The sequence below is a fragment of the Alosa sapidissima genome, chromosome 15 (genome assembly GCF_018492685.1).
Source record: "Alosa sapidissima isolate fAloSap1 chromosome 15, fAloSap1.pri, whole genome shotgun sequence".
NCBI classification, from domain to species: domain Eukaryota; kingdom Metazoa; phylum Chordata; class Actinopteri; order Clupeiformes; family Clupeidae; genus Alosa; species Alosa sapidissima.
Genome location: NC_055971.1, coordinates 12417936 through 12443014, shown reverse-complemented (window position 1 = coordinate 12443014; position 25079 = coordinate 12417936). Strand labels below are relative to the sequence as shown.

The window sequence follows — 25079 nt, the reverse complement described above, 5'->3', positions numbered from 1 at the left end:
ACACACACAAAGACATACAACACACACACACACACACAGTAAAAGACAGGGTCAAATTATGTGAGAGTAAACAGGAAATTCCTGTTGGAGGTTGTTGTTGTGTAGCATCGTATGCAGCAAGTGTTCCAAAGCCTTCTTCCATGAAAAAGCTGAGAAAATCTTTGTGTTTCACGTCAGTGGGGTGAAAGAAAGTGCTCTCTCGAACAACAGCAGTATCTGTTGTTTTTATGTCTGAATGTGTTCTGGAGTGATGTTACAAATTTGAAAGCACTGTTGTTCATAGAGAGCAGAGGCAAAACACTCAGAAAGGCCTGAAAACCCCAAACCAAGAGGAAAATACAGAGGGAGAGAGAGAGAGAGAGAGAGAGAGAGAGAGGGAGAGAGAGAGAGGTGGAGGAAGAGAGATGGGAGAAGGAGACCAAAAGACAAATGGCTTGTTCAACCTCAGCAGTAACAGAAACGGAACAAAAATGGAAGTGCATTAACAGCAGCAGTCTTACTAAAGCACCAGCTACTTTTCCAGCCAGAGTTCATTTTGAAATATCAGCAGAATCTACCACGTCTTTGAAATGCGTTGAACATTGTTTGCTTATGCAATCCTGAGAAAAATGCCCTTGACTAAAACAAGATGCTCATAGCCCATTGGCTGCTTATGAGCGAGGGACAAGAAATCACCTTGAGGTGGCTCTCAACGCCCACGCAGAACCTGAGCAACCAAGGACAGCCGGTTGCTAGGTATCATTGGGTCAGGAAAGTTGCAGTGATTCGATTCCCCCAAAAGCCGTATTAGTGTGTTAAAAAAGCATGGTACAATAACCTCAGAAATGTTCAGACTTCACCTTGTGAATGTTGTTGTTTGTTGTTTTTTTCCCATAAAAGCATATTTACAATTTTACAATTACATTTTTTTTTTTTTAAACAAAAAGAAATCTCAGACAAACAAACAGAAAGGTGAAGCTGTTGAAGCATGGTTTCCAGTAGGTATAGCGTGTATGAAAAATAAAACACTAAGGCACCATCAGCTCTTTAGCCTTTTTGTCCTCAACCTCGGAGTGGTCGGGTCGGGTCTGGTCCACAGCTCGCCAATAACACCCATAAACCTCCATCAGAGAGCGTGTGACTGGTGCTTTAGTGAAATCCAAGTCCAAGAGGTGAGCACCATAACCCCCCCACCTCTGTGGTGGGTGGAGTGGAGAGGAGGTGGGAGTGGGGGTGGGGGCAGTCAAAGATTAATAATTGCCCCACACCACCACTACACACACACACACACCCACACACGCCAAACAGTCTCACCCCACCTCGGCCTCTCAGCAGGCTCTCACCACATGGTAGGGTCCTTCCTTGTTTGTGGGAGCTCGCTGGCCCGATCGCGGTCCTGCCTCTTCTTGCGGCAGCGTCGGATGGAGAGCACCAGGATCAGCAGCACCATGATCAGAGCGATGGCCCCCAGGATGATCCCAGCCACCACCACGATCTCAGAGAAAGAGGCTGCAGCAGGAGAGAGAGAGGTGGGAGAGAGAGAGAGAGAGAAACAGAGAGAAACAGAGAGAAAGAAAGAGCAGGAGAGATGTCAGAGGCAGAGGGAAGAGAAGCAACAAATGACAAATCTGAAAAAACTAAATGGCTACAAACACTTCAGTGGACTGATGACTCCTGATGACATGACGCTGTATGTTTACACTAACATTACGGGCTGTATTTTGCATCCTGGCGCATGGCGTAAAACTCGTTTTCCACCTAGCGCAAAGTTTAATTCCTTATTTTGCACGTTTAATTTTTAAACGATGCACCCATGGGTGTGGCAATTAACAACCTAGGGAGTGGCCTGGCGCATTGTCTAAAAATCGCTATTGTACACCTGGTCAGAAGTCTATGGCGAGTTGTTTATATGGTATTTTAAGAGCACATTGTCAACAGTCATATTGGCCAGGTGCACGCACCATCCTTCTATCATTCATGAACGCACACCAGCGCACGTCCATGCAAAACATTACAAATTGCCTGATTACAATGGGAAACATAATTAGAATAAAGATATTACCAAATACTGTACATCTCATGATGAGTAGTTATTCACCATCATTTGCAAATTGGTAATGACGGTTAAAAGTGATTAGGGGAGAGGCGAGAAACACGTATGGAGCACAGCTGAAGACGCACTGTCACGAGATATAAGCAACTCCTCTGCAGGATAAATGTTGTTTTGTTCAGTCATTTGAGCAATATTTTGGTAAGTGTTGCTTTTTTCAGCCTATGTTTTCGATGGTAACCCATTGTCAGTCAATAGTGAAAGTAACTGCATATAACTGTCTTGTCGTTGACTGACACCTTGGTGAAGTTAGTTTCACTTTGCCAATGAGTTCAAATAATAGACGAGTGCAAATGCATGAAGGCTAGGCTAGGTTTTAGTAAAGCATGGTTTAGTGGAATGACTATTCTTTATGGTTATAAAAATAAAATAAATAAAAAATATGGTTTATTCTTGATTATTCCATATGGTCTCGCAAGCAGCCCTCATTCAAATGCGCATTTGCATGCATTTATTTGACATCACGCTTTGCGCCGTTAAAGGGAATGACCGATGTCATTCTCATTGGTTTAAATGATGTTACGCCCCAAAAACCTAGGAACACCTTGTTGCGCCATGCGCTCAACGTTTGATAACGAAACCCCTCCCAATGTGGACTGGACATCCTACTAAATTTGAATAAGCTTTTGACGAGTGACGATGCACTTTAGAATGTCACGATAGGGCCCTACAACTCATTTCTCCCATGTAACAGTTCCTCCTGTGCAGTGGTCCTGAGAGAAAGTCTTCATGAGCAGAGACTGACCTGTTTTGACGACCGTGAGCTTCACTGTGCCTGGGTTCCCATGCACGTCAGGCGGGTTCTTCACCTGGCAGCTGAACGTTCCGTTGAAGGTGAACTTGACCTCGCTGATGATGATGGAAGCGTCGCCAGCCATGATGTCTCCGGCCCACTGAGCCTTTTTGCGGAAGCGCCCGTCAGATGGGGGGTAGGGCTTCACCTGGTAGTAGAACACCTGGGCCAAGAACAGGTAGGGGGTCAGTGTGCATGTGAGTGTGTGTGTGTGTGTGGCAGAGAGAGAGCACATGTGTGTCAGCTAGCTATTTCCCATCTTCATTTGTCTTATTCCGCATTTGTACCACTGTTTTCACCTCTGTTTTCCATTGGATGACCCCCCTTCTCCTGTAATGGCCTTAGGAACCCCCTCTCCCTAGAGTTGGTGTCATGGAAACCATCCCAAACGCTGAAGTGAGGCATTACCGGTATTTGCCCAGCCACGAAATTTGGGATGCATCAGCCATTCAAAGTGGCTACCCCTTTATGGTCAAAGCATGTAAACTCATGTTAACTTTTCCTTCATGTTTATAGACAACAGCAGTACTGTCGGTACTGTATTTTACCAACAACAACAAAAAAAGTCAGAATTACATTCATTAGTCACATTCATGATAAGGATTTATGGAATTTAGTCAAATGCAAAAAGAACTATAAAAAAGTGAAAGAAATTTCTTCTATTACTCATTGTTAACACAAAACAATAAAAAAACAGAAAACATGGTCCTTTTTCATCATTTGTCCATTTTCTAGAAATTGTTCATTATTTAAACAAGACCCTTATCAACCAAGAATCAAGCGTATCTCTTCCTGCTGTGACTTACCGCACAACAGATGGTCCCCTGTGCCCCCCATCCACCCTTATCTGACCACTCTGACTCAGTCTAAACTCGGACATTGATTTGACCATGCGGGAAGTAGAGTGCTTTTTACAAGTGTTCCATTTTACATTGATCATTTAATCACTAAGTAGGTGGACATCTAGAGATAATCCTTTGTGACAAGGGAAATTCAAGCTATTTGCGTTCGCAGCAAAGTGTTTTTGCAGCACAATTATAAATGTATATCTGTATTATAATTAAAACAAATATAACAAATATTAACAAATTGTTTGTCTAGCACCCATCTCTCGCTCCCTTACCGACTCATCGTGACCGGGGCCAAGAGGCCGGAACGTCCAGGACACGGTGAGCAGGGATGGGTTGATGTTCTCCTTGCTCTCGAACGTGCACTTAAGCCGCACATCGGTGCCGTTGACCGCCTCCTGCTCGCCAGACGTGTACACACGCATCCCGGCCGCCAGCCGCAGGCCTGCAGGACACAGAGGAGAGGTCACACACATATGGTCACTCAAGATGAACCAGCAATCACAGATGACAACACTAAACAACTGTTCATACATTCAAATATACATTTAAATGTTGACACATTTACATTTGGAGTTGTGCTTGCTTTAGTCAAGATAGCGTTTTCATATTTCAAAGCACACATCCAGTGTACGGTCATTTGAAGACACTTTCTGTCTGACAGAATGTAAATAGGTGACAAAATGCTTGGTTTCTTTGAAATGGGGCAGGTGACAGATTATTGAGGCTGTACATAAGCACAGCACCCTAACTCCCTAACACCTAATAACATTTAGTGGTTATGACAAGGGTCTGTAAGGGGTATTTGGGTTATCATTCTAAAAAAACTCCTTTAAGGTCCTAGAAACTTGTGTAACAAATAAGCAGATGCCTTTACATTTCTGAAAATGAACCCTGTGGAACCCAAAGAACTCAAGGGTTCCTCTTTGGGGGAACAATCATGCCTAAGAGTGTTATGGATCCTCTTACAGCAAAGCGACAATACCCCAGGACTAAGAGGATTTGGGATGAGGTTGTGTGTGTGTGTGTGTGCATGTGTGTGTGCGCATGCGTCTGTAGATTTACAGGGACAGGCCAGCTTTAAGCCGGTAGGACACCTAGTACTGATACTGATTTCGCTGCAGGGTCCTGGGCCTTATGTTGTCAGCAGCATGCATGGCTGACTGAGCTGCAGTGTTGTAGTGATGTAGTACTCGAGTCCGGTCTCGGACTCGAGTCCGGTCTCGAGACCAATTTCTGCTTTCTCGGTCTCGTCTCGGACTCGTTCCTTCAAAGACTCGGTCTTGACTCGGTCTCGGACCACAGTGGGAGGAGAAGGACTCGTAATTTCGTAGAGTCCTCGAGACCAACGCATTTTTTATGTTCATATAAAAAAACAGACAACACATAACAACAATAATAATAAAATGCAATGTTGGACCGGCATTATTTGAATATGACATCCCATGGTGCAATGCAAAGATACTGCCGTCAGAGCCGTTTATTTATCTCTATGGCTCTGCTGCCGGTGAGTGTCTGTAGGTCAGCATAGTCCATATTAAGACGTTAAGACTGCTCCTCTAAACAATTCCCAATCTAGCTTAGTCTGTAGGCCTAACTGTTGATTATTAACTGGGGTGATATTAAATTATGAATATAAAAATAACTGAAATTCTTTTATGGTCTTGGTCTCGACTCGGTCTCGACTCCTAAAGGACTCGGTCTCGACTCGGACTTGCTTCCTCAAAGACTCGGTCTTGACTCGGACTCGACTGTATTTGAAAACCAACAGACTCGGTCTCGACTCGGTCTCGACCCTTCAAAGACTCGGTCTTGACTCGGACTCGGCATAGGCGGTCTCGTCCCCATCACTACAGTGTTGTATAAAGTAGAAAGCAATACTTGAGTAAAAGAAAAAGTATCGCACTAGAAAAAGACTTTGGTAGAAGTGAAAGTATCTGAGAAAACTTTTTGGAAAAGACGGGCTATATGGACCCAACCAAACCTTTTTGGGAGGGGAGAACTCCCTCACGTAGGCTACAACCCATGCAGAGGCATTGCTTTGGTGTCATGCACAGAATGCGGAACGTGTGCCTTACTTTAAGAAAAGATAGTGACAAATGTCAATATTTTTTTCCTCGACCGGCCCAAAAGTGAAGCGGCCCACCGGGAGTTCTCCCGATTTCCCACCCCGGGCCTGATTCAGTCTTACTCTTCTTGGACTGAAGACAAGTCCTGCAATGCTAAATAGCCTTTCACAGGCCGCTGAGGCAGGTAGCGGAGTGTTCAGCTTCACAGAAAGCTGCCAATGTACAGAAACATTCCTTGCAAATACGGCCACGGGTGTATGACGTTATCTTCACCACTACCTTGTTCACCAAGTTCACCACTATTGTCGGGGTGGTTGTCTATGACAGGGGTTCCCAAACTTTTCCACGACAAGGCCCCCCAAATACCACTAGGTTCTGGCCAAGGACCCCTGTGATGTGTTATTAAACCCATCGAGAATACTACGGCAAATGTAAAAATACATTAAGCTAATCCTAATAATTATTTTAGCCACAAACACTTGGATGGAGTGCGATGGAGCATACAGTGTGTAAAAATTGTATTTGGGGCTTTCGGAAAATATTTCGGAAAATATAATGTTCAGATATGCGACACATTATTATAATGGCATTGTATAACAACCCTAATAGTAATAAGTATATTTTAAAAATTTAAAATGTATATATTTGTTGCTTTCATTTTTCCTTCCAACTTGCTGAGGCCCCCTGGCACCCCCTCGCGGCCCCCACTTTGAAAACCACTGGTCTATGATAATGGGAGGTCCTCCAGTAGGTGCTCGTGCTTCCATGGCGGTTTCAGTTGTGCGTCCTCCTCCTTTAGCTACAAACAAGCGCTGAAATAGAGCGCGCAGAGTGCGTAATGTAATCAGTGATTCGCCAAACCTCCCTTATTGCAGTCGCACACATTTATTCTAATTTTATGTTTTAGTAACGAGTAACGAAGCTGCTTAGTGGAAATAAAACGGAGTAAAAGTATACATATTATCTAGGAAATGTATTGGAGTAAAGGTGAAAGTTGACATAAATTTAAATAGCGAAGTAAAGTACAGATACGTGAAATTTCTACTTAAGTACAGTAACGAAGTATTTGTACTCCGTTACATTACAACACTGCTGAGCTGTCAGACCGCTGAGAAACAGTCAACCATCAGGTTGGTGCAGTAATGCCCATGGCAAAGTGCAAGAGCAAGTTCACACGGGAGTTACGTAAAGGTAAACCATGAAGGTTTTTCACGAAAAACATGCTGCTAGACCCAGTGACAGTGACAGTCTTCAAGTGTCCTGTGTGTCTTGACTATTTTTGTAGTGTGTGTGGTGTGTGTGTGTGTGTGTGTGTGTGTGTGTGTGTGTGTGTGTGTGTGCGGGGGCAACGATCTGGAGGAAATGTGTCTTTTTAGTGTCTATCTTTATTAATGCTTTCCTTCATTGACAATCAAGATCATGCATTTAAAACAAAACAACTACACACAAAGTTATTAACACATGTAAATTCAATCAACATCAGATCCAAGGGGTTGGGAGGAGGAAAATGTCGCATGGAACCACAGTGTGAGAATAAAGATTTACTGTCGGCATGTTAATTGCAGTGGAATAATAAGCAAACTTTCACACAATGGTGCTCAGAGGGAGGCCTTAGTGGGCATAACGTTAGAGAGTGGATCGTTTCGACGAGAGAGAAACCAGGCCGCTCTGCGCCAGCAGAGAAAAACAAGACAGTAATGAGCCAAAAAGCCAGCTGAAGAGAAAATAATATGACAAAGCTTATCTCGCTCTTGGATTCACAGTGAGGCTGGTGGGAAGTGGCAGGGGAGAGACATATGTGTGTTTTGGGTCTTAAACCGCTGGAAGCAGACAGCATGAGGCCGAACCAATCATTCTGAATACATTTGAATGTTTAAAACTTGGCCTGTTTCGTTATCATTTTGTTAAGGTGAACAGGGAACGTTGGGGAATGTTGGGGCTTGGGAGTGCCCCCACCTCCCAAAAGACCCATTAATAAAGCTGGATATTCATTACAGTAGTGCACCATGTAATGAGTGAGTAATGAGTGAACTATTTCACAATTATATAAGCAAACACAGAGTGAACAGTTTTTGTGTATTTTCTGAGCCCAGATTTGTTTTGGCCACACACACACACACATCACCACCCACTGGCACCTCTAAGCAGATCTGGCTGAGCTGAAAGGTCAGCGTAGCATGATGGACAAAGGAGCCGAGTGATACGCAGCCAAGCCCCACAGCTGCTTTTAGTCAGTCAGTCAGGGCCCACATCAGTAAGAGATAGCACCTAGAGGACCAATCCAACGTTACACGTCAGCGCTGGGAGCACGTTTAACGGCCCACAGTGTACGTGTGTGTGTGTGCGTGTGTGTGTGTGCGTGTGTGTGTGCGCGTGTGTGTGTGTGTGTGTGTGTGTGTGTGTGTGTGTGTGTGTAAGAGATAGCTCCTAGAGGACCAATCCAACGTTACACGTCAACGCTGGGAACACATTTAACGGCCCACAGTGTACGTGTGTGTGTGTGTGTGTGTGTGTGTGTGTGTGTGTGTGTGTGTGTGTGTGTGTGTGTGTGTGTGTAAGAGATAGCTCCTAGAGGACCAATCCAACGTTACACGTCAGCGCTGGGAGCATGTTTAACACCACTGGTGTTGACTACCAACAGACACGTGTCAACATTCACAATTTTCAGCGTGCATGTGATTATACACCAACCCTGCTACACTAACAATGACTTCACAATGAGATCTCCGTATGTTTACAGCATACATCATTTTGAATACATTAGGACTCATAGTAAATATTTGCACGGATTTTGTTAGGGGAAAAAAAGAACGTTTTAAGTCTTTAAGTGGAGGATCTGCTTTCAAAGTTTAGTCTAAGGTTTATGTCTGGGCTTAATCCTGGATTAAGGTTCGTCTAAAAATCCCCGTCTGGAAAATTACTATTTGTTGTGGGTAAGAAAGGTCACTCTGAAGAATTTGTCATATAACCATCAGTATTATTCATGAGCAATAGGAGATACAATCAATGATCAGCCCCATATACTGTATGATGCAGTAGTGGAATCAAAGGGGCCGGTCTCTACGAGGTATTTCATTACTGTACCTTATTACACATTACCTACTTCCTGGCTCTACAGCAATCATAGAACGTTCCCTGTGATGAATGAGGCTGCATGGCTATTGTGAACCAGTTCCTGCGACATCGAAAGCTAATATTCTTCCTCCTCTCGGGTAATAATACATCATGCCTACTGTTTACAGAACTGCTTTAGTGTAAAATTGTGAAAAAAAAGTGAAAAATCGCAAGTATCATTCATTTGTGGAATTAGAGTCATTATGTGGAGCTGGAATAGTGTAAGACATTTTAAAATAATGCAAACAAACTAACAGTCAAACAAATGATATGTGTAAATATGATCCTCTCAGCTTGAGGAGAATAGACACTCTTGTAACTGGCGGTCAGAGTTCCTGCCCCCTTCACAATCACCCATGAGCAGGGCTCGACTCAATGCTGCTCCATTTCCTCTGATATCAAAGGACCCTTTTTCCCATGCTGTCAAAGGCCCCCGACACATGCTTACTCTGTCCAGGTGCTCCACGCAGTTAAGGTTGTCATATTTGCACAGCCGGGGTGTGTGTGTGTGTGTGTGTATGTGTGTGTGTGTGTGTGTGTGTGTGTGTGTGTGTGTGTGTGTATGTGTTTGTGTGTGTGCGCGTGTGTCTGTGTGTGTGTGTGTGTTTGTATGTATGTATGTGTGTGTTTGTGTGTGTGTGTGTGTGTGTGTGTGTGTGTGTGTGCACATGTGTGTGTATGTTTGGTGTATACACTTGCATGCCACCCCACAGCCTGTCAGAATGCCCTAAACAATGCTCCTCTGCATGATTGAATGGCTGAGTGTTTGTGCTCGGCCTACGCAGTGTAAACTTTATCTTTCCCATTGTTTATGTGGTGTCATCGGATCAGGGCTTTTTTTCCCAAGGCAAAGACACAAAGCAATGGCCTATACCTCCATAATTCTTTGAAATTGTTATGGTTACATTGTCCCTTTCAAGGAAGCCATACAGTCCCAGTGGTGCATCTTATACGATACTGTAATTAAATTGTATTAACTGCATTTGAGCCAAACAAGGATGGTAGCCTCTTACTCACTTCTACTAAACATTAAGAGCCCCATGAAGCCTAAAGACTGGTCATGCCAATGGAATTTACAAGTAGTGTACAATCCGGTGTATGTAAGTTTGGGGTGGAGAGTAGGTGGGGGCATAAGGAGACACCCCCCCTCGCCGCTCCACGTCTGGACCTATAATTTCAAGTACTCCCACTGGAATTCTCAGAAATCCAATCAACAGACGACGGCGCCTCCACAAAATTCTCCACAACATTCTAATCGCTGATCTGTCACTACCGAGCATACGTCCAGAGAGAGGGGCTGCAAGTAGGAGTCTGTGTGTGTGTGTGTGTGTGTGTATTTGTGTGTGTGTGCGTGTGTTGGGGTGGGGTGGAGGTAAGAAGTTTTTCGGCGGCCAAACAGCACAATGTACAGTGCTGCACGGAACGATATAGGTCAGTCCTCGCATGTTTGTTTGTCCTGTGACCTCACTCCTGGACTTCTGGGGGGAAAAAACAGCTGTGGAGCTTGTGAGGGAAGCGGGGAGGGTTATCAGCAAGAAAAAGAGTTTCCTGTGACTCCACATTTACACACCCCACCCCACCCCCCTCCCACCCCCATCTGAGATGGTGGATACTCTCATCACCCTGGGAGATGAAGAGATAAATCCCCCACCCCCATCTCACCCTAGTCTCTAATGTGTCTTAGCGCAGAGTGCTGAAACTTCAGACAATTGTTTTTCTGTTGTTTTGCTTGGTTTTGTTTCTTCCTCCCACTGTCTCTTGTCGTCCTTCACAGGGTAATTCCTCAGAAGCAGAAGAGCCGTCGCTGAAAGTGCTCGGACAAATGAACTCAGAGCGGAGGAGAGATCCATCAGGGGTGGACAGGGAGAGCAGAGAGAGAGCGATAAGCATCGCTGCTGCTTCTGGACTAATGACCAACTCTAAGAGCAGACGACTCAAGCTCAGAAAGAGTCAGTCTGGACAAACTTCAGACCCTCCATTTTATGGGAGGGTAATCCTACTCAAGACCCCCTTTGCTGCCCCCCCCCCCCCCCAACACACACACACACACACACACACACACACACACACACACACACATATGCAACACCCCCCATTCCAAAAAGGCCATGCCCCCTTCAGTGTGCATCCATCACGCATGCAAGTGTAGGGAGCCCAGAGAGGGGAGGATGTGTGCCGAGGCGCTGGGATTTACGAGACGGAGAGTGAGGGCTTAACCTGCTCAGAGTCTGCATACGTACAGAACGTACGCACAGTCAAGTCTCCTTCCCAGAGGCCCCAAAATAACACACACACACACACACACACACACACACGCAACAACAAACCACACACACGTGCTAAAAGCCCAGTAGTTGAAAGGCTAAAGAAGGATTACATATAATGGTACTGCTACCTCTGCCAGTACAATGCATTAAGCTACTGACACCAACCGTATATGATGCAGATGGTCTAGCCTGCAGCAAATCCAAAGTCCCAGGCTTTTTTTACTGATTGAAGAAGCTTATAACACGTGGGACAAGCTGTGAAAAATCACCAATGTGAGCAAGGCAAGGCTTTTATGACTTATGCACTCTTGTGATTGATCAGGCCAAAAAGTGTTGAAGTAGCAAAACAGTCTTTGGTGCAGCCGTGCGTAGCCTGCCAATTAGGGTAATGATGATCATTACCATTTCCAGAAGAGAAAAGAGCCATGAATGATGCATTTGTCTCTCATTTGTACGTCTCTACACAGAATTAGCATAGAATTAGCACGGCTAACTGGTTCTCCAGGAATTTTGTGAAAATATGGGTCTTTTTGTATCTCAACACGCTTGGAGAGTGGAAGCAACGGTTGTCAGAGTAAAAGTTTCAGTGAAAACAGAGTCAGGGAAGGAGAATTAGAGGTACAGGACGAGAACAAAGATTGAGAGTTACAAAGGCCGAGATGCCAGCGATTGTATCTCTGCACAACGCTGAAGCAGGCGCACAAAACTCAAGATGCCGGCGAACTGTGTTTGTTTGTCTGTCTACCTCAGGGGTTCGTTTGTGGTCTGAGCCTTTGATTTCCAACTTCGCCACACCCAAGAATGTCCTTTGGGACTGTTCCAATGGTTTCCTATTAGTGTTCAGCTATTCTATGAGAGGATATGAAATTAGAACAGTGTTGTAATTTTACAGTAGATAAGTGTAAAACAGCAGACTTTGTCCTCGTTCAAGTTGGGAGATGGCCTGCAAAGGAGTGTTTGCTTATAAATATGTGCTTCCTGCATGAAACGCAAACCTCCAGTCCAGGAGAAGCTTAGAATGTTTTTCTTAAACATGCCGTCCAAGCCAGCACCGGCCAGCAGTTTACACTCACTAAAACGATCACTCGCTCAAAGTTTCCGTGCTTCACTGCCCACGTAAAGTAAATTGTTGATTTTTGTGTTTTATATTTGGGAGGCTCCATTGGATGTTCCATCATGGAGGGCCTTGAAAAGTGCACAAAAACAACCAATCAACACCTCTCTCTGCTGGGAAGCAGGAAATTGTGTTCATTAGGGGCATTTTGCTAAATGATGTCCCCTTTGAAAAGGACCAAAAGAGGAAACCTGACTCGCCTTCTTAGGGTGATGGACCGGGAGAGAAACATGCTTGCCAAGTCTTCAACACAAAGACTCAGGGGGATGACAAAGAGTCTCTTTTTACGCTTCTGTTTTTTTTTTTTGCACAGACAGACATGGATAAAGTTTAAGAATAGCTGCAGCTTTTCATGGAACAGGGAAAGGGAGTTCAGATAACTAGACTAGAGAGAGAGAGTGACTGAGAGAGAGGAAGAGAAAGAGGAAGAGAAATAGATAGAGAGAGACGACTAGGTTCAAATACAGGGAGTTCTGAAAAATATCACTGAGAGTCGGGGAAAGCGAGTCTGGCGGTCTACTGTTCAAAAAAGGGAGACGCCACATCTCAAAATATTCCACTTTTTTCACTTAAAAGGGAACGAAGCCTCTCCAGCATGCAGTCACTCCCACCCACACATGCTCACACATACAGACACACAAGCATAAACATAAACACACACACACACACACACACACACACACACACACACACATACACACACACACACACACACAAACAGACACACACACACACACACACACATTAATAGAAACATCCAAGTGCCAGAAAAGAGGAGTATTGCAACTTTGGTTGAACAACCAAAGACTCAATATCTTTAACTGACACTGAGGTCCAGCCGAAGTCTGCCTAATGCTTCAAATCCCCTCGCACTTTTCTCTCTTTCTTCTCACGAAAGCATTTCAATAACCTATCGGCAAATTCAAGACTGAACTTGACGCATAGCCCTGCCTGATCGCAGGATAAAGGATGATCACAGTGCAGGATTTAGCTTTAGGGTTTGGAGATAATCTGAGACTACCAGGCAGATACACACACACACACACACACAAGCACATAACCGCTTGTTCAAGGGGGTTCGTTCTTGCATGCATGCAACTCCAGATCTGCTGTTGTAGGCCACTTCTCTTTCAATCTTCTCTGACAGCACCCATACATCATTGGCTTTGCTTTCAGGGTGTAAGCTGATATTTTGGCATGCATACATGCATGAGCAGCCCACCCTCCTCCAGATATATACATTTATGAGAAACAAGCAACATGGGTTGCAGGAATATGCAAAGCAGTTTCTTTGGGAACGATGGTTGTTGTCTGGGGAAAGTCAGAGGCACTGGAGACCATTCCATCATGCTGACCAACTCCCCTGTGCATCGTCCCCTGTGCTGATAGGGTGCTTCTTCATATTCGCTGATTCTGCACTGATAAAGATGAGCACTCATTCATGTTGTCTGCTGCTCCGCAAGACTCCCGACATCCCAGTCTGGCACTGGAGTAAAAAGCAACAGCAGCAGCAGTGTGGACAGAGAGAGAGAGAGAGAGAGAGGATAGAGATAAAGAACAGAGAGAGAGTGAGTGAGAGAACAGAGATAGATAGAAAGAGAGATAGAGAACTGATGGATAGAGAGATATAGAGAGAGAAGACACAGAGAAATAGAAAGAGTGTCTAGAACACACGTCAAACTTCAGTGCTGGATGATGGAATACTGCCTGCACAGTGTTGGGTAAGTGACCAGCAGACTTCGGGGAACCATGAAAAATGGATACAATTGCAACACAATGGCCTGACTTCCCAATGAGAGACATTCACAACAATGTTGCCAAACAATAGCCTTCTTGATATACACAAGAGCCTGATAACCACAATATCTTTATTCAAGTCAGAAAATACTGTCACACGGTCAAATGTCAGTTAGTCCAAATATCGACAATCTTTCCCAGGCCTACTTGAAGTTTAAGCCTATCTGTCACCATAAAATAGCCACGCTGGACAGATTACCCCCCTCTGATAGGCAGAAAGTGGACTGACTTCAGGCTGGTCTTAAAAGATCATCCCACTGGACTGTCCATTGATCTGAGGGATGTAGATCGATTTATCACTTCTCCAGATCCACGGATGAGAATAGTGAGTCCACAGCAATTCAGAATATGACAATAATCTGCTACGGTGTGGTTCTTTGTTTAGAGCGTATATCGTTCAGTAGGAACACTTTGCGGGAGTTGAGATGTAATCACTGGATGAAAAACACAAACAAAGTCAATCTGTTTTGTTGTCCACATTTTTGTGATAGACAATAGGCAATACTGTTGTCTGACTAACTCGTTCAGTGTGAGCACTCTAATGGATGAGGGGAGATCGATCGCAGACAACAAACAGACATGGACAACTGTTGTAATGCTTGGGCTGGCAAGTAACTGAACAATCTGTTAGTGGTAGTCTTGATTAAAATACTACTTCTATGTGCCAGTGAATGTAAGTAGAGCTTCAGACAGGGGTAAAGCACTATAGCACGATCTGTGGCCATATGCGACAGGCAGGATGACTGGATTCCATGAACTTGTGTCCCATGTGTATTAAACAACACCAGCTGTGAGGGACAATAATTGTTTCAGGTTTCAGGAAAACACAGTACGCAGCCCACTCCCTACTTCCACTGAGTGTAGCTATAAAAATAGGGAGAAGAAATTTCAATTCAAGGTCAAACGGTTCAAACACCATAGACCAGTTTCCTGGGCATGGTTTAAGCCTAGTCTAGAGTGAAAGCTCTTTTTTTATGGCGTTCTTCACTGAAGTTAGTTTAGTCTAGGACTCGGACTAGTCCACCAGTGCCAAACAACCAAACATATGCGACAAAAAGGACATTCCATGATGGTAAACATTAACATATCAATACTGTATCTTTTATGTTTTGCATTATCTCATTCTGCACTGTTCTCCATCACTGCAGCGAAGTTCAGAGGAAAGAGTAAACAAAATATGCACGTCAGGGTCCTATTTGCCACGTCGGGACTTATTTTATGATAATGACCGGCGTTCTACACATTATCCCTTACATAATTACTAGGAAATTGAATCTTTGTAGATTAAGCAGAATGCTGTAGATGAGTCAAAATGCTGGAATGTATCCCACGTCGCTTAATCGCACGGATGGGCACTGATAGGTACTTAATATCATGGGAAAATTAATGTCCTTCATTTCTCAGACAATATCCAGAGTGGTCACTGAGACAGGAAGCAATGAATCCATCAACATTTCAACATTTTTCTTCTGGGGGGCAGCACATGTATCATGGAAAAGTAACTGGCAGCCCGTCAGGTTGTCCTTTTTGTAGACTGATCTGGCGCTTTCTTCATGAGTCAGCTGAGGTGACTGGAATTGCCCCATCCCTCTCTTTTCCTCCCAGTTCCCAAATATGTTCAGGCACGCACAACAATTCCCTCAAGGCTTACTGTTTACAGTAAAACTAATCAACTAAGCATAACGTATCTGTAAAGAAAAAAGATGCCCAGTCCTTCTGTGTTTGTCTAGTTTGGTTAATTTTGTCTTTCTATCTGTATTTCTTTTAAAATGAGCTCAATATATATGAATACCTATGAATGATGTATGACAGTGGTTCTCAAATAACTTTTCACAATAAGTACCACCTCAAAACACAATTGGCCCTCAAAGTATCACCATTATGATATCATGGTATCATTAAAATACAGTACCCTAGGCCAGTTTAACTACATTGTATTGTATATTATATTATACATACTGTTTCCCTCTTTTTTCAATGAAGACAAAAATAGTTTAAATGTAACTTCTGTGGTTTTTATTATTTTTGATATAATTTGAAGTGATGTTTTTTCATAAAGACAAAATAATCTCAGAGACTACCAGAGTACCACTAGAGAGTGTCTGCGTACCACAGTTTGAGAATCACTGATGTATGAAGATGTGACATTGCTTCACATTTATGACATGTTAAACCGCTCATTGACAACACCATAAGAGTCTTTTCTGAATTCCACTGAACAGAAATGCAGGGCTGTTGTACCCAGATGGAACTTCACTTTCCCCCCAAATGTCAACCTAATATGACTTATTAGGGAGTGTCTGTTAATGTGCCTCCTATTCTGTATAAAATGTGTGTGTGTGTGTGTGTGTGTGTGTGTGTGTGTGTGTGTGTGTGTGTGTGTGTGTGTGTGAGAGAGAGACTGAGTGAGAGAGATAGATAAAGAGAGAGGGAGGGAGGGAGAGAGCGAGAGACTGTTTAGCAACTTACAGACTCCCAGTGTGTCTATTTAGGCAAGTCTACACATGCACAGTTGTGTGAGCCACTCACGATCTGTCCTGGTTATTGGCATCCACTCACGATCTGTCCTGGTTATAGGCATTCACAAAGAGCAGAATGTCGGAGGTTACATCAGGGTTAGATCAAAGTTTCCTTTCTAAGAACCCTGATCACGGAGTTTTTCAGATACTGATATTATATGCCTCTTTAGATGCACTCTGTTCACACAAACGGTGTGTTTATCACCTTTGACATCTGTAAGAGCACACCCAAAATACCCCAACATGTTCTAACTGAACTTCCCTCGTAAAAGTGCGAGTCGAAATCATTTGACTCCATTGAAAAGTGTCATGCGTGGTTCACAATTAACAAGAGTCCGGAGAAAATCGTTTCTCACCAACCACGACACTGGGATTACCAACAAACGGGAAGGGCACGGTGGTATCATGTCATCACATCACACAGTTGATGACTAACTTCGACCAGTCCAAGAACCTGTAGGTTAACATTTTAGTGCTCTGTCGGGGTTGTTAAGGAACTTCTGTTGCTTTCAGTAAACTTCCTTGTCAAGAACTATAGGAGGAAGAAGTTAAACGCTGCGAGGGCATAATGTGAATCACGTTTTGGCCAGAGCTGAGAGGATATGGCAACAATAGCAACGGCGCAGAAAATCAGTGGGGCACAACAATCTGTTGATGTGCTTAGCGCGTATGCTCACGCATATATCGCGCTGCTTGCACTTTCACGTTTAAGCCACTTAACGCATCGACATGATCATCATCAAGGTTATATAGAACGTCATCATCATCTGACAATCATCTTTGTCAGAGTGATCTTTCCTTACAACCCATTTCACCATAAGACGTGTCCAATAGAATATGAGCACAACTCACACATCCTGTAAATGCGAATTCTCACCCAAGGGGAAGAGTACTGTCTTGCCAACATGAATTATGCGGGAAACAAATGTTGGGTCGGGGGGAAACAGCTGGAGTCTTCGGACCAGCATCTTTTACATGTTTTTTTCGAGAGGCACACAATTGTGGCAAACAATATATCAAAAGCAGGAAAAAAGACATTAGGTTGCTTGGCAGACTGAGACAATACACCTTTGATCAGTTCCGCTTAACTCACAGGAGTCTCTAATAAAATTGCGTAAATGTCGTGCGTACATCACAAGGCTCTGCGGACCAAACCGGTGTGCCAGCTTTCCTTTTACGCACGTCGCGCATTAGTGTCCCATACAGTTAACAGGTCAGAGGGGAGCACGGACATATTTACTTCATTAATTTTGTAGTCTGCTCCCAAAAAAACATGACATATTTTCATGGAAATTACAAACTACAAAGGAAGCCATACTATAAAACCAAATGTCCCATCAAAATACCAATTGACACAGGGATATTTCAATATCAAAATAGATACATTTCAAAAATAGTGACTATGTCCTCAATAGCAAAGAATTTGTTCTTAACACCCACCTGAAGCTGCGAGTCCAAACAGGACTAGAACTTGTAGCCGATTTACGCACATGAGGCAACAGAGTACCGAATCGAAGACGCACTAAGAGATATATCCTCAACTCAGGTATATCCTCAACTCAGCGATATCTGAGCTTAGCACTCCAACTCCTTTGATCGACTACACGCAGCGTCTATCCCAGACAAAAATCCCACCACGACTAGTCCGGGACCACCTCTTGGCACCTGAACTGTGGGAGGACACCTTGGCTCCGTTTCGCTGGCATTGCTGACATCACATGGAGGAAAAGGAAGGAGGAATGGCGCAAATACATACCTTGACAATGGGACACTCTGGCGGCCTTCAAAGAGAAGTGCAGTTATATGGTTCATCAAAAACTTACAATGACTCATATTGTATTATTACCAAGCTACTGGAATATGTTTCAAGCCCTTTAACTCAACAGGTGGAACAAGATATATGTCACCAAGGGTCCATTTGACAGAGGGGGGCAAGTTACACATATTGGTCTTATAAAGTCTTGCATTTAGCAAAACACCAATACCATATGAAGGCGATATTCTAATGTAAGATATGCCTAAATATATGGCCTTTGTTATATATATATTTAAAAAAGTACTGGCTCCCCCATCTTATCCTAACAGTTTATCCTCAAAGCTCCTTAGCCCATCATTACTAATTAAACTTTGCCTTGAATCCACTGCAGGGGCTACTGTGTGGAGGCTGTTTGATTGTTAATACAACTGAATTAAAGCCATTTAAAAAAAAAAAAATAAGAGGCTGAATGAGTTAATCAGTCTGAGTCTGAAAATCCAAGGAAGCACACTAAGAAACACATGGTGTATGTAATGGCAAGGACCATCTGGGACAGGAGAAGGAGTACACTACAGTATACCATCAAAGCTTTTAGATTGAACATAGCAGGGTCATTTGTAGAGGCTTTAAGGATTTCCCTGTGGGAATGAGATAAAGCACTTTAATTCTTTTTTGCCAAAGAGCATAGAGATGAATTGGGATTAGCACCTCATTTAATCCAACAGATTGAGTATGCAGTGGTTGCACATTTATCAGTCAAATCATGAGGTGTGTCTTAAAATCAATATAATGGAACATTGTTTAATAGAGCTACAGTATTTCATTTTGCTTAAAGCTGTCTAACAACATGGTGGTGTATGGAACAGTGACTGTCCCATTATTTATTAACCTTACCTTCACCTGATTTAAAGCATGCACGTTCAACATTTGACCATAAACAGAATTCTTGTCTTTTTCTTCTTTTCATAAAGTGTGTAATTTCTCCTTTACTGAAAACAATCACATTTTACAAATATGTATTTATAAATAAAATGTATTGAAATGATTGAGAATTGTTGCCACTATTAGTAAAAATGTACACAGTAACAACCACTTTGATGAACGTTTATTTACTAAACAAAATGCCTCACTATTTCGAGCTTGTTGAAGTATTTAGATTCATAAATATCTGTCTGTAAATGACGTTGATTTATAGGCACTAAGTGCATTTTATTACTGCATGCAACTCTGTCCACACAGTTCAAGTAAATTTGTTTTACTAGTACATTTCCAATGTAGGCTACATTCACCATGATATTCATTTGGCATAGGCTACAAATAGTTGATGTGACCATAATAAATAGACAAATACTTGGGCTGGCCTGGTTGACCATCAAAATAAAACTATTTGAAGTCATGAGCCTTATCTGACTCATTACTGGCCTCTGGTGAGCAGACAAGTCCAAGGTTGAAATTATCAGTAGCCTGCAACCATCCAGACCCATCTGTAGATCAATAACCTACTGTAAAGTATTAGGTAGAGATGCTAATAGACATGCATGCTTTATACAATTAAGTTGCATATGGTTACGTGCAGCTCTTACTCACGGGATAGGCTATCTTAATGGAGGATTTGAAAGCATGCATCTTGGATTATCCAAGTAGTGAGGAAGTGGGACCGCTACTTTGCCTCGTGAACGTGGTTTTGTTTGTTCAGTAAAGATTCAATCTTTAAAGGCCTGACTGCTCCACATATGGATGCTTCCGTCTTTGAACAAGCTGGTAAAGTTGGAGAGAATAGACAACGATTGTTCCTTAAAACATAGGCTGTGAGCGAATGTTCGTTATTCAGTGCACACTGTGCATCGCAGTCTTATTTCATGGAGATGGCCAAGGCTATAATATGGATTAATATCCGGACACAAACTGGTGCATGAGGAAACTCTGATGCTTCACTATTGTCTGTTTGACAACAAAATTGCGTTGCTCTTCTGTTGGGTTACAGTAACGTTCAATAGCTACCTGTATTGTTATGTATAACCAAACATAATATCTAAGTTGGAAGCTATCACGCCGTTATATACATCAGTCTAATTTTGGAATAACTTCCGGTGTCTCTGTGATTTTCCTGTCGTCACGTAACTATCTGCCTCCTCGTTCCAAATGATACTACAAATATGTATTTCCCCCAAGCGTTTCCAATTCTCATCCACTTGTGAGGCGCCAGTCAGGTGCAGCTGCAAAAAAAACACACTGACACACCAGCTCAGGATTGGATGTTCCTCCAGCTTCTCCATCCATGATGCATTATGGGATGAAATAAGATGCTGGCAGGATGGAGCTAGAAGAAAACGCATGCACCACTCTGGGAGAGGTGGCGGCTCGACCAATGAGAAGGACCCTTGCGTGCAGCATTGTTAGGGCGGGGGAGGTATTTTGGGGGGGCAGATACCCGCATATTTGCTGTGAGTAAATCTTAATCGACAGACTCAGCGTGAGATAGCAGGTGTGCTAAAAACGTGGAGCTCGACAGCTACAACATACAATTCCCCGGAGCTAACATTGCAGTAGTCATCCTTGTGTCAAGGTAAGTGTCATGAACTAGCCTACTTAGAGACCTAGACGAACTGTATTATTGTGAACGACACTGACTGATTAAGCAAGTTTGTTTCAGAAACGTCTCTCAATCACAAATCGATAGAGAATGTTATGCGGATTTATGGCCATGGCTGTAAGCTTTCGCCCTATGAAGTTACATGCTTTAATCATGATTGCCTGTGCTTCAAATTGCATATCCCATTCCGTTTTGTAGACGGTGGTTGATTTAAATGTTCATTTCTTACAGGTTACACTGTAACAAATTAACATGCCACATTTAGTTGCAATTTTCAGCGTCAAAAAGGATAATCGTTGACACCACATAGGTGGTAGCTAATCAATGGTTGTTTGAAGTCCAAATAATTGGATCAATGCACTTGACCAGTCACATGACCTTTCCATACGCGTCAGTAAGTAGCAGTTTGTGATCTGTTTTGATTGTCCGGTTGCTTACTGACATGCGAGACTCTCCAGTTAAATGAGAGAGAGAGTGGTGATTATTATCTCCGCGTGCTATCAGCTCACAGCGATGGCCTGTCGTCGCCGATGAGCTTTATTAAGTAATTTATTGATTCCTTCAGTTCCCCAATCTTTGGCCCATGATTGTCTGGGAGGTGTGCGCCAAACGTCCTCCCAAGTTAGGATGAGGAACCAAAACATCACTCTCCTCTTATGTAGAAGCTCATACAACGCAGAATGGAACCAGTTCGTACATTTACAATGCTACAGTTGTAGCCAATGACCATAAAGGGATGGAACTACCTGGTGCAAAAACATTGTATAAAACCTATAATACCTGACCACTTAAGTGCTTACAAGAGCCATGCTTCTTGCATTGGTTTTGGAATGTTGCTGCATAGCCAGCTGCTAATTTCGAGCTCATTGGTGAAGGGTGGCCTGCGCTGCTATGAAGGAGGTCTGTGTTGAGTGAAAAGTAGAGGCGAGACGCCATGTTGAGGCCTGAATTACTCAGGCCCCCTGAGGCTGGCTGTGATTCTCAGCGTAGCCATATCTGATGTTCCTAAATGAGTTCAGGCAAATGGATCTTTTCATGAGCTAACTATTCTCAAAGAACTCATTTAGTGTCACACAGGGTAGTGGAAGTGGTGGGGGGGACTTAACTCTTAAATACTGAATGCGTTCACTGTCTCCATTTCCGTTTTCGGACTTCTTTTTCACTTTGTAACTCCTTTGCGTGTGTTTGCCATGTCTCCTTTGTGCTGGCCTGCAGACACCATGACTGACAGGAAGGCTGTGATCAAGAATGCTGACATGTCCGAGGACATGCAGCAGGACGCCGTGGACTGTGCCACACAAGCAATGGAGAAGTACAACATCGAGAAGGACATCGCTGCCTACATCAAAAAGGTGAAGCCCCCGCCTTTTTGTTTTGTCTTCTGTAAACTGTTTTGACTGCTGTTGATGCCATGACCTCTTGTGCATCAATAGACTCTGAAAGCCATGTTTTTTGCTAACTTGACAATGAAGTCATGTTTCTGTTTGTATTACACCCCCCCCCCCCCTCCCCCCTTTTTACGCAGGAGTTTGACAAGAAGTACAACCCCACATGGCACTGTATCGTGGGCAGAAACTTCGGCAGCTACGTCACTCACGAGACAAAGCACTTCATCTACTTCTACTTGGGCCAAGTGGCCATCCTCCTCTTCAAGTCGGGCTGAAGGCTTGCTCTGGGGCGCAGTGGGACAGGGTGGTGGGAGGGTCAAGAAAAAGATAAGACCCGTCCACCTCTCCGTCACCCCCACCCCTACCTGGACTCGCTGACGCACTCGGTGGCTGATGCTCTATCCACCCACTTCAGATATCAAACGAAACGGCATCTCATCGTGCTGCTGGCTGTGCACAATTGCATGGACTGCAAACCATCCTTAAATGTGTATTTGTTGCGGTGGGAATTGCTTTTTTCAATTTAGATGCCAGTATAAGAGAATGGGGAAGTTTAAAACTTTTTCTTTTTTCTTTTCATTTTCTTATTTCGTTGTTTAATGGTCTCTGAAACAAAACAAAACAAAAAAAAAATACAAGTTTGTTAGCACTGCAGTTGTAAAAATGCTTTAAGTGGCCTTTTTGATTATGGAGAGTCACTTACAAAAAAAATAAAGAAGAGCTAGACTTCAAGAATTAATGAATGTGTTTGTACATTTCAGCTTTTCTTTTTCTAAGGATGTATTTGCTTTAAGTATGTAGTGCTGCCACGTAAAATGGTTCCCACCACGATGTGTGTTCTGCCTGGTCTGTTGGTATAAAGATAGGAACTAGGAAGGGATCAAGCACATAAATTGTGTATTACACATTACCCAGGCCATAGTCCATCAAGTCACCTCTACAAGTTGGTTGCTATGAATAGTTTGCATTCAAGTCTATTTTGTTACGATAATTCTCGAAATTTTGTCCGTTTCAAGTTTGTTCTGTAGTTGGCAGTGAGGAGGAGTAGGAGTGGATGGCAAGAAAAACGACCTGCTGTGTCTCAAGTGTGCTTTTGGGAGTTGGGCATGTTTTTGATTGCTGGTGCTCACAGAAAGAATGTGCAGATTTTTGGGGAGGTGGATTGTGGAGATGGCTAGCAGAATAGCGTTTGTGTGTGCCAAGGATTAATCTCCCCCGTCTCATGATGTTCATGCTTTACACCTGCGAGTGGAATGTTGGTTTTTTTTTCCCTGTATGATCTTTTTTGCAGTATCTGTGTCTAGGGGTATCTCTGTTGTGTTAGAACGCACACCCCCACCCCTTTAATGTTCAAAGGAGTTCAGGGCGTGGATGCTTTAGGCTCTTCTGGTGTACAAATGCCTCTCTTGGGCCTGTTTCGTCACCCCCTCTGCATCTCTGCCCACTGCATCTAGGCCCACCACGTTGGATAGCGATGCCTTCTGAAGCCGATCTGTGACAGACCCGTTTCAGACAGCAGCTGTCTGGCCTGTTTATATTTTTATTTTCTTTTTTATTCTTTATCCTTTGCGTTCTGTAACCCTTTAATGAGTACCTGTATGGTTTTGCACATTACACATTGCTCCCCTCCGTAGAGGTGTGTGGCTACTTGCACTTCATGTTGAGATGTACCCTGTTGCTCAGGTGCAACCCATTCCAAAAAGGAAACGCATAGAGACGAGTCTTGTCACATTCATTAAAAAGGTGTGATGAAGCCTGGGAAGTGTGTGTAATTCTTTGTCTTCGACGTGTGTTTTTGTTGATTATTTACGAGCTAATACCTGTCCTTTTACTCATACCAAGCTGCTTTAGAGCCTCAAAGACTGCCATGTGGCACAATGAAGCTTGAAACCTCAATGTCTGTCTGTAGGATGGTGCAGTGTGTACATATCACTACCAATTTAAACTTTTATGCAGAACTTCTATTTTTCTTATTAGCTTCTAAGCCCCGTTCAAATACGTTTTTTCTTCTTCTTGCAGTCCCTACAGATTCCAATTGCATTTTTAGAACATCTAGAATGTTCAGTTCAATGTTCAGTGTTCCTGAGAGAAGAAAGGTTTCAGATGACACTCTAAATCTCTCAAGTGATGTTTTGAAGGTTGAGATGACTTTACCTCAGCATTTGCTAAATGGCCCAGTGTTAATTCTTCTGCCATTCATATCTTATAAGGTGCTACACAGTGTTCATCTGAAACAACAAATTATTTGGAAATGAATATACATTCATTCCACCAAACAAATGTCCATGCAATGAGCTAAAGTCATCATGTTGCGCATTGACCTCCGGGTAATATGAGAAAGGAAAATTGCTTTGCCAATCAGCAAAACTAGATGATTCCCTAACTGGAAGCCTTGGTTTTATTCAAGCTAATGTTGATCATGCTGTTTATAACAAAAACACCCCAAATTGAGCAGATTTGTTTTGAGTGTGTGGTAGACTACTAATAGATAAAGGTGTGTGTGTGTGTTTATAAGGCAGGTTACACAACATTTTTGTAGTGAGAATGAATAGAAGCCTGCATAATTAGGCTGCTACAGAAATGTGCAGTCCTCCATTTTAGAGACCACTAGTACTTGCAATTCAGCACTTCCAAAACATTTCTCACTCTACACCCTTGTCAGTTACATTCAACAACTGCCACATAGTGTTTGCAGATATATTTGCAAAAGTAAAGTAATCAGTCAGTAGAAT

At 43.2% G+C, this 25079-nt stretch overlaps 2 protein-coding genes across 2 annotated transcripts in view; one reads left to right on the top strand and one right to left on the bottom strand.

Annotated features, from left to right (window-relative positions):
* Positions 1–18271, bottom strand: part of LOC121683220 (myelin protein zero-like protein 2) — a 20108-nt gene extending 1837 nt beyond the window's left edge. Inside the window, exons 1-4 of the mRNA XM_042062755.1 lie at positions 18051–18271; positions 4006–4175; positions 2835–3045; positions 1323–1488 (exon numbers count right to left, since the gene is read on the bottom strand). Coding sequence (XP_041918689.1) covers positions 1323–1488; positions 2835–3045; positions 4006–4175; positions 18051–18102 — 599 coding nt within the window. The 5' untranslated portion in view covers positions 18103–18271. The remainder of the gene's footprint in view (positions 1–1322; positions 1489–2834; positions 3046–4005; positions 4176–18050) is intronic.
* A 2502-nt stretch (positions 18272–20773) lies between these two features.
* Positions 20774–24100, top strand: dynll2a (dynein, light chain, LC8-type 2a). Its single transcript, XM_042064551.1, has 3 exons — positions 20774–20932; positions 22175–22311; positions 22485–24100. The coding sequence occupies exons 2-3, from the start codon at positions 22180–22182 to the stop codon at positions 22620–22622; spliced, it is 270 nt and encodes an 89-aa protein (XP_041920485.1). The 5' UTR covers positions 20774–20932; positions 22175–22179; the 3' UTR covers positions 22623–24100.
* The last annotated feature ends 979 nt before the right edge of the window (positions 24101–25079 follow it).

Coding starts and splice junctions, on each gene's coding strand:
- dynll2a (XM_042064551.1), top strand. CDS start 22,180: ATGACTGACAGGAAGGCTGTGATCAAGAATGCTGACATGTCCGAGGAC. Junction 22,312..22,484: donor TCGCTGCCTACATCAAAAAG/GTGAAGCCCCCG, acceptor CTTTTTACGCAG/GAGTTTGACAAGAAGTACAA.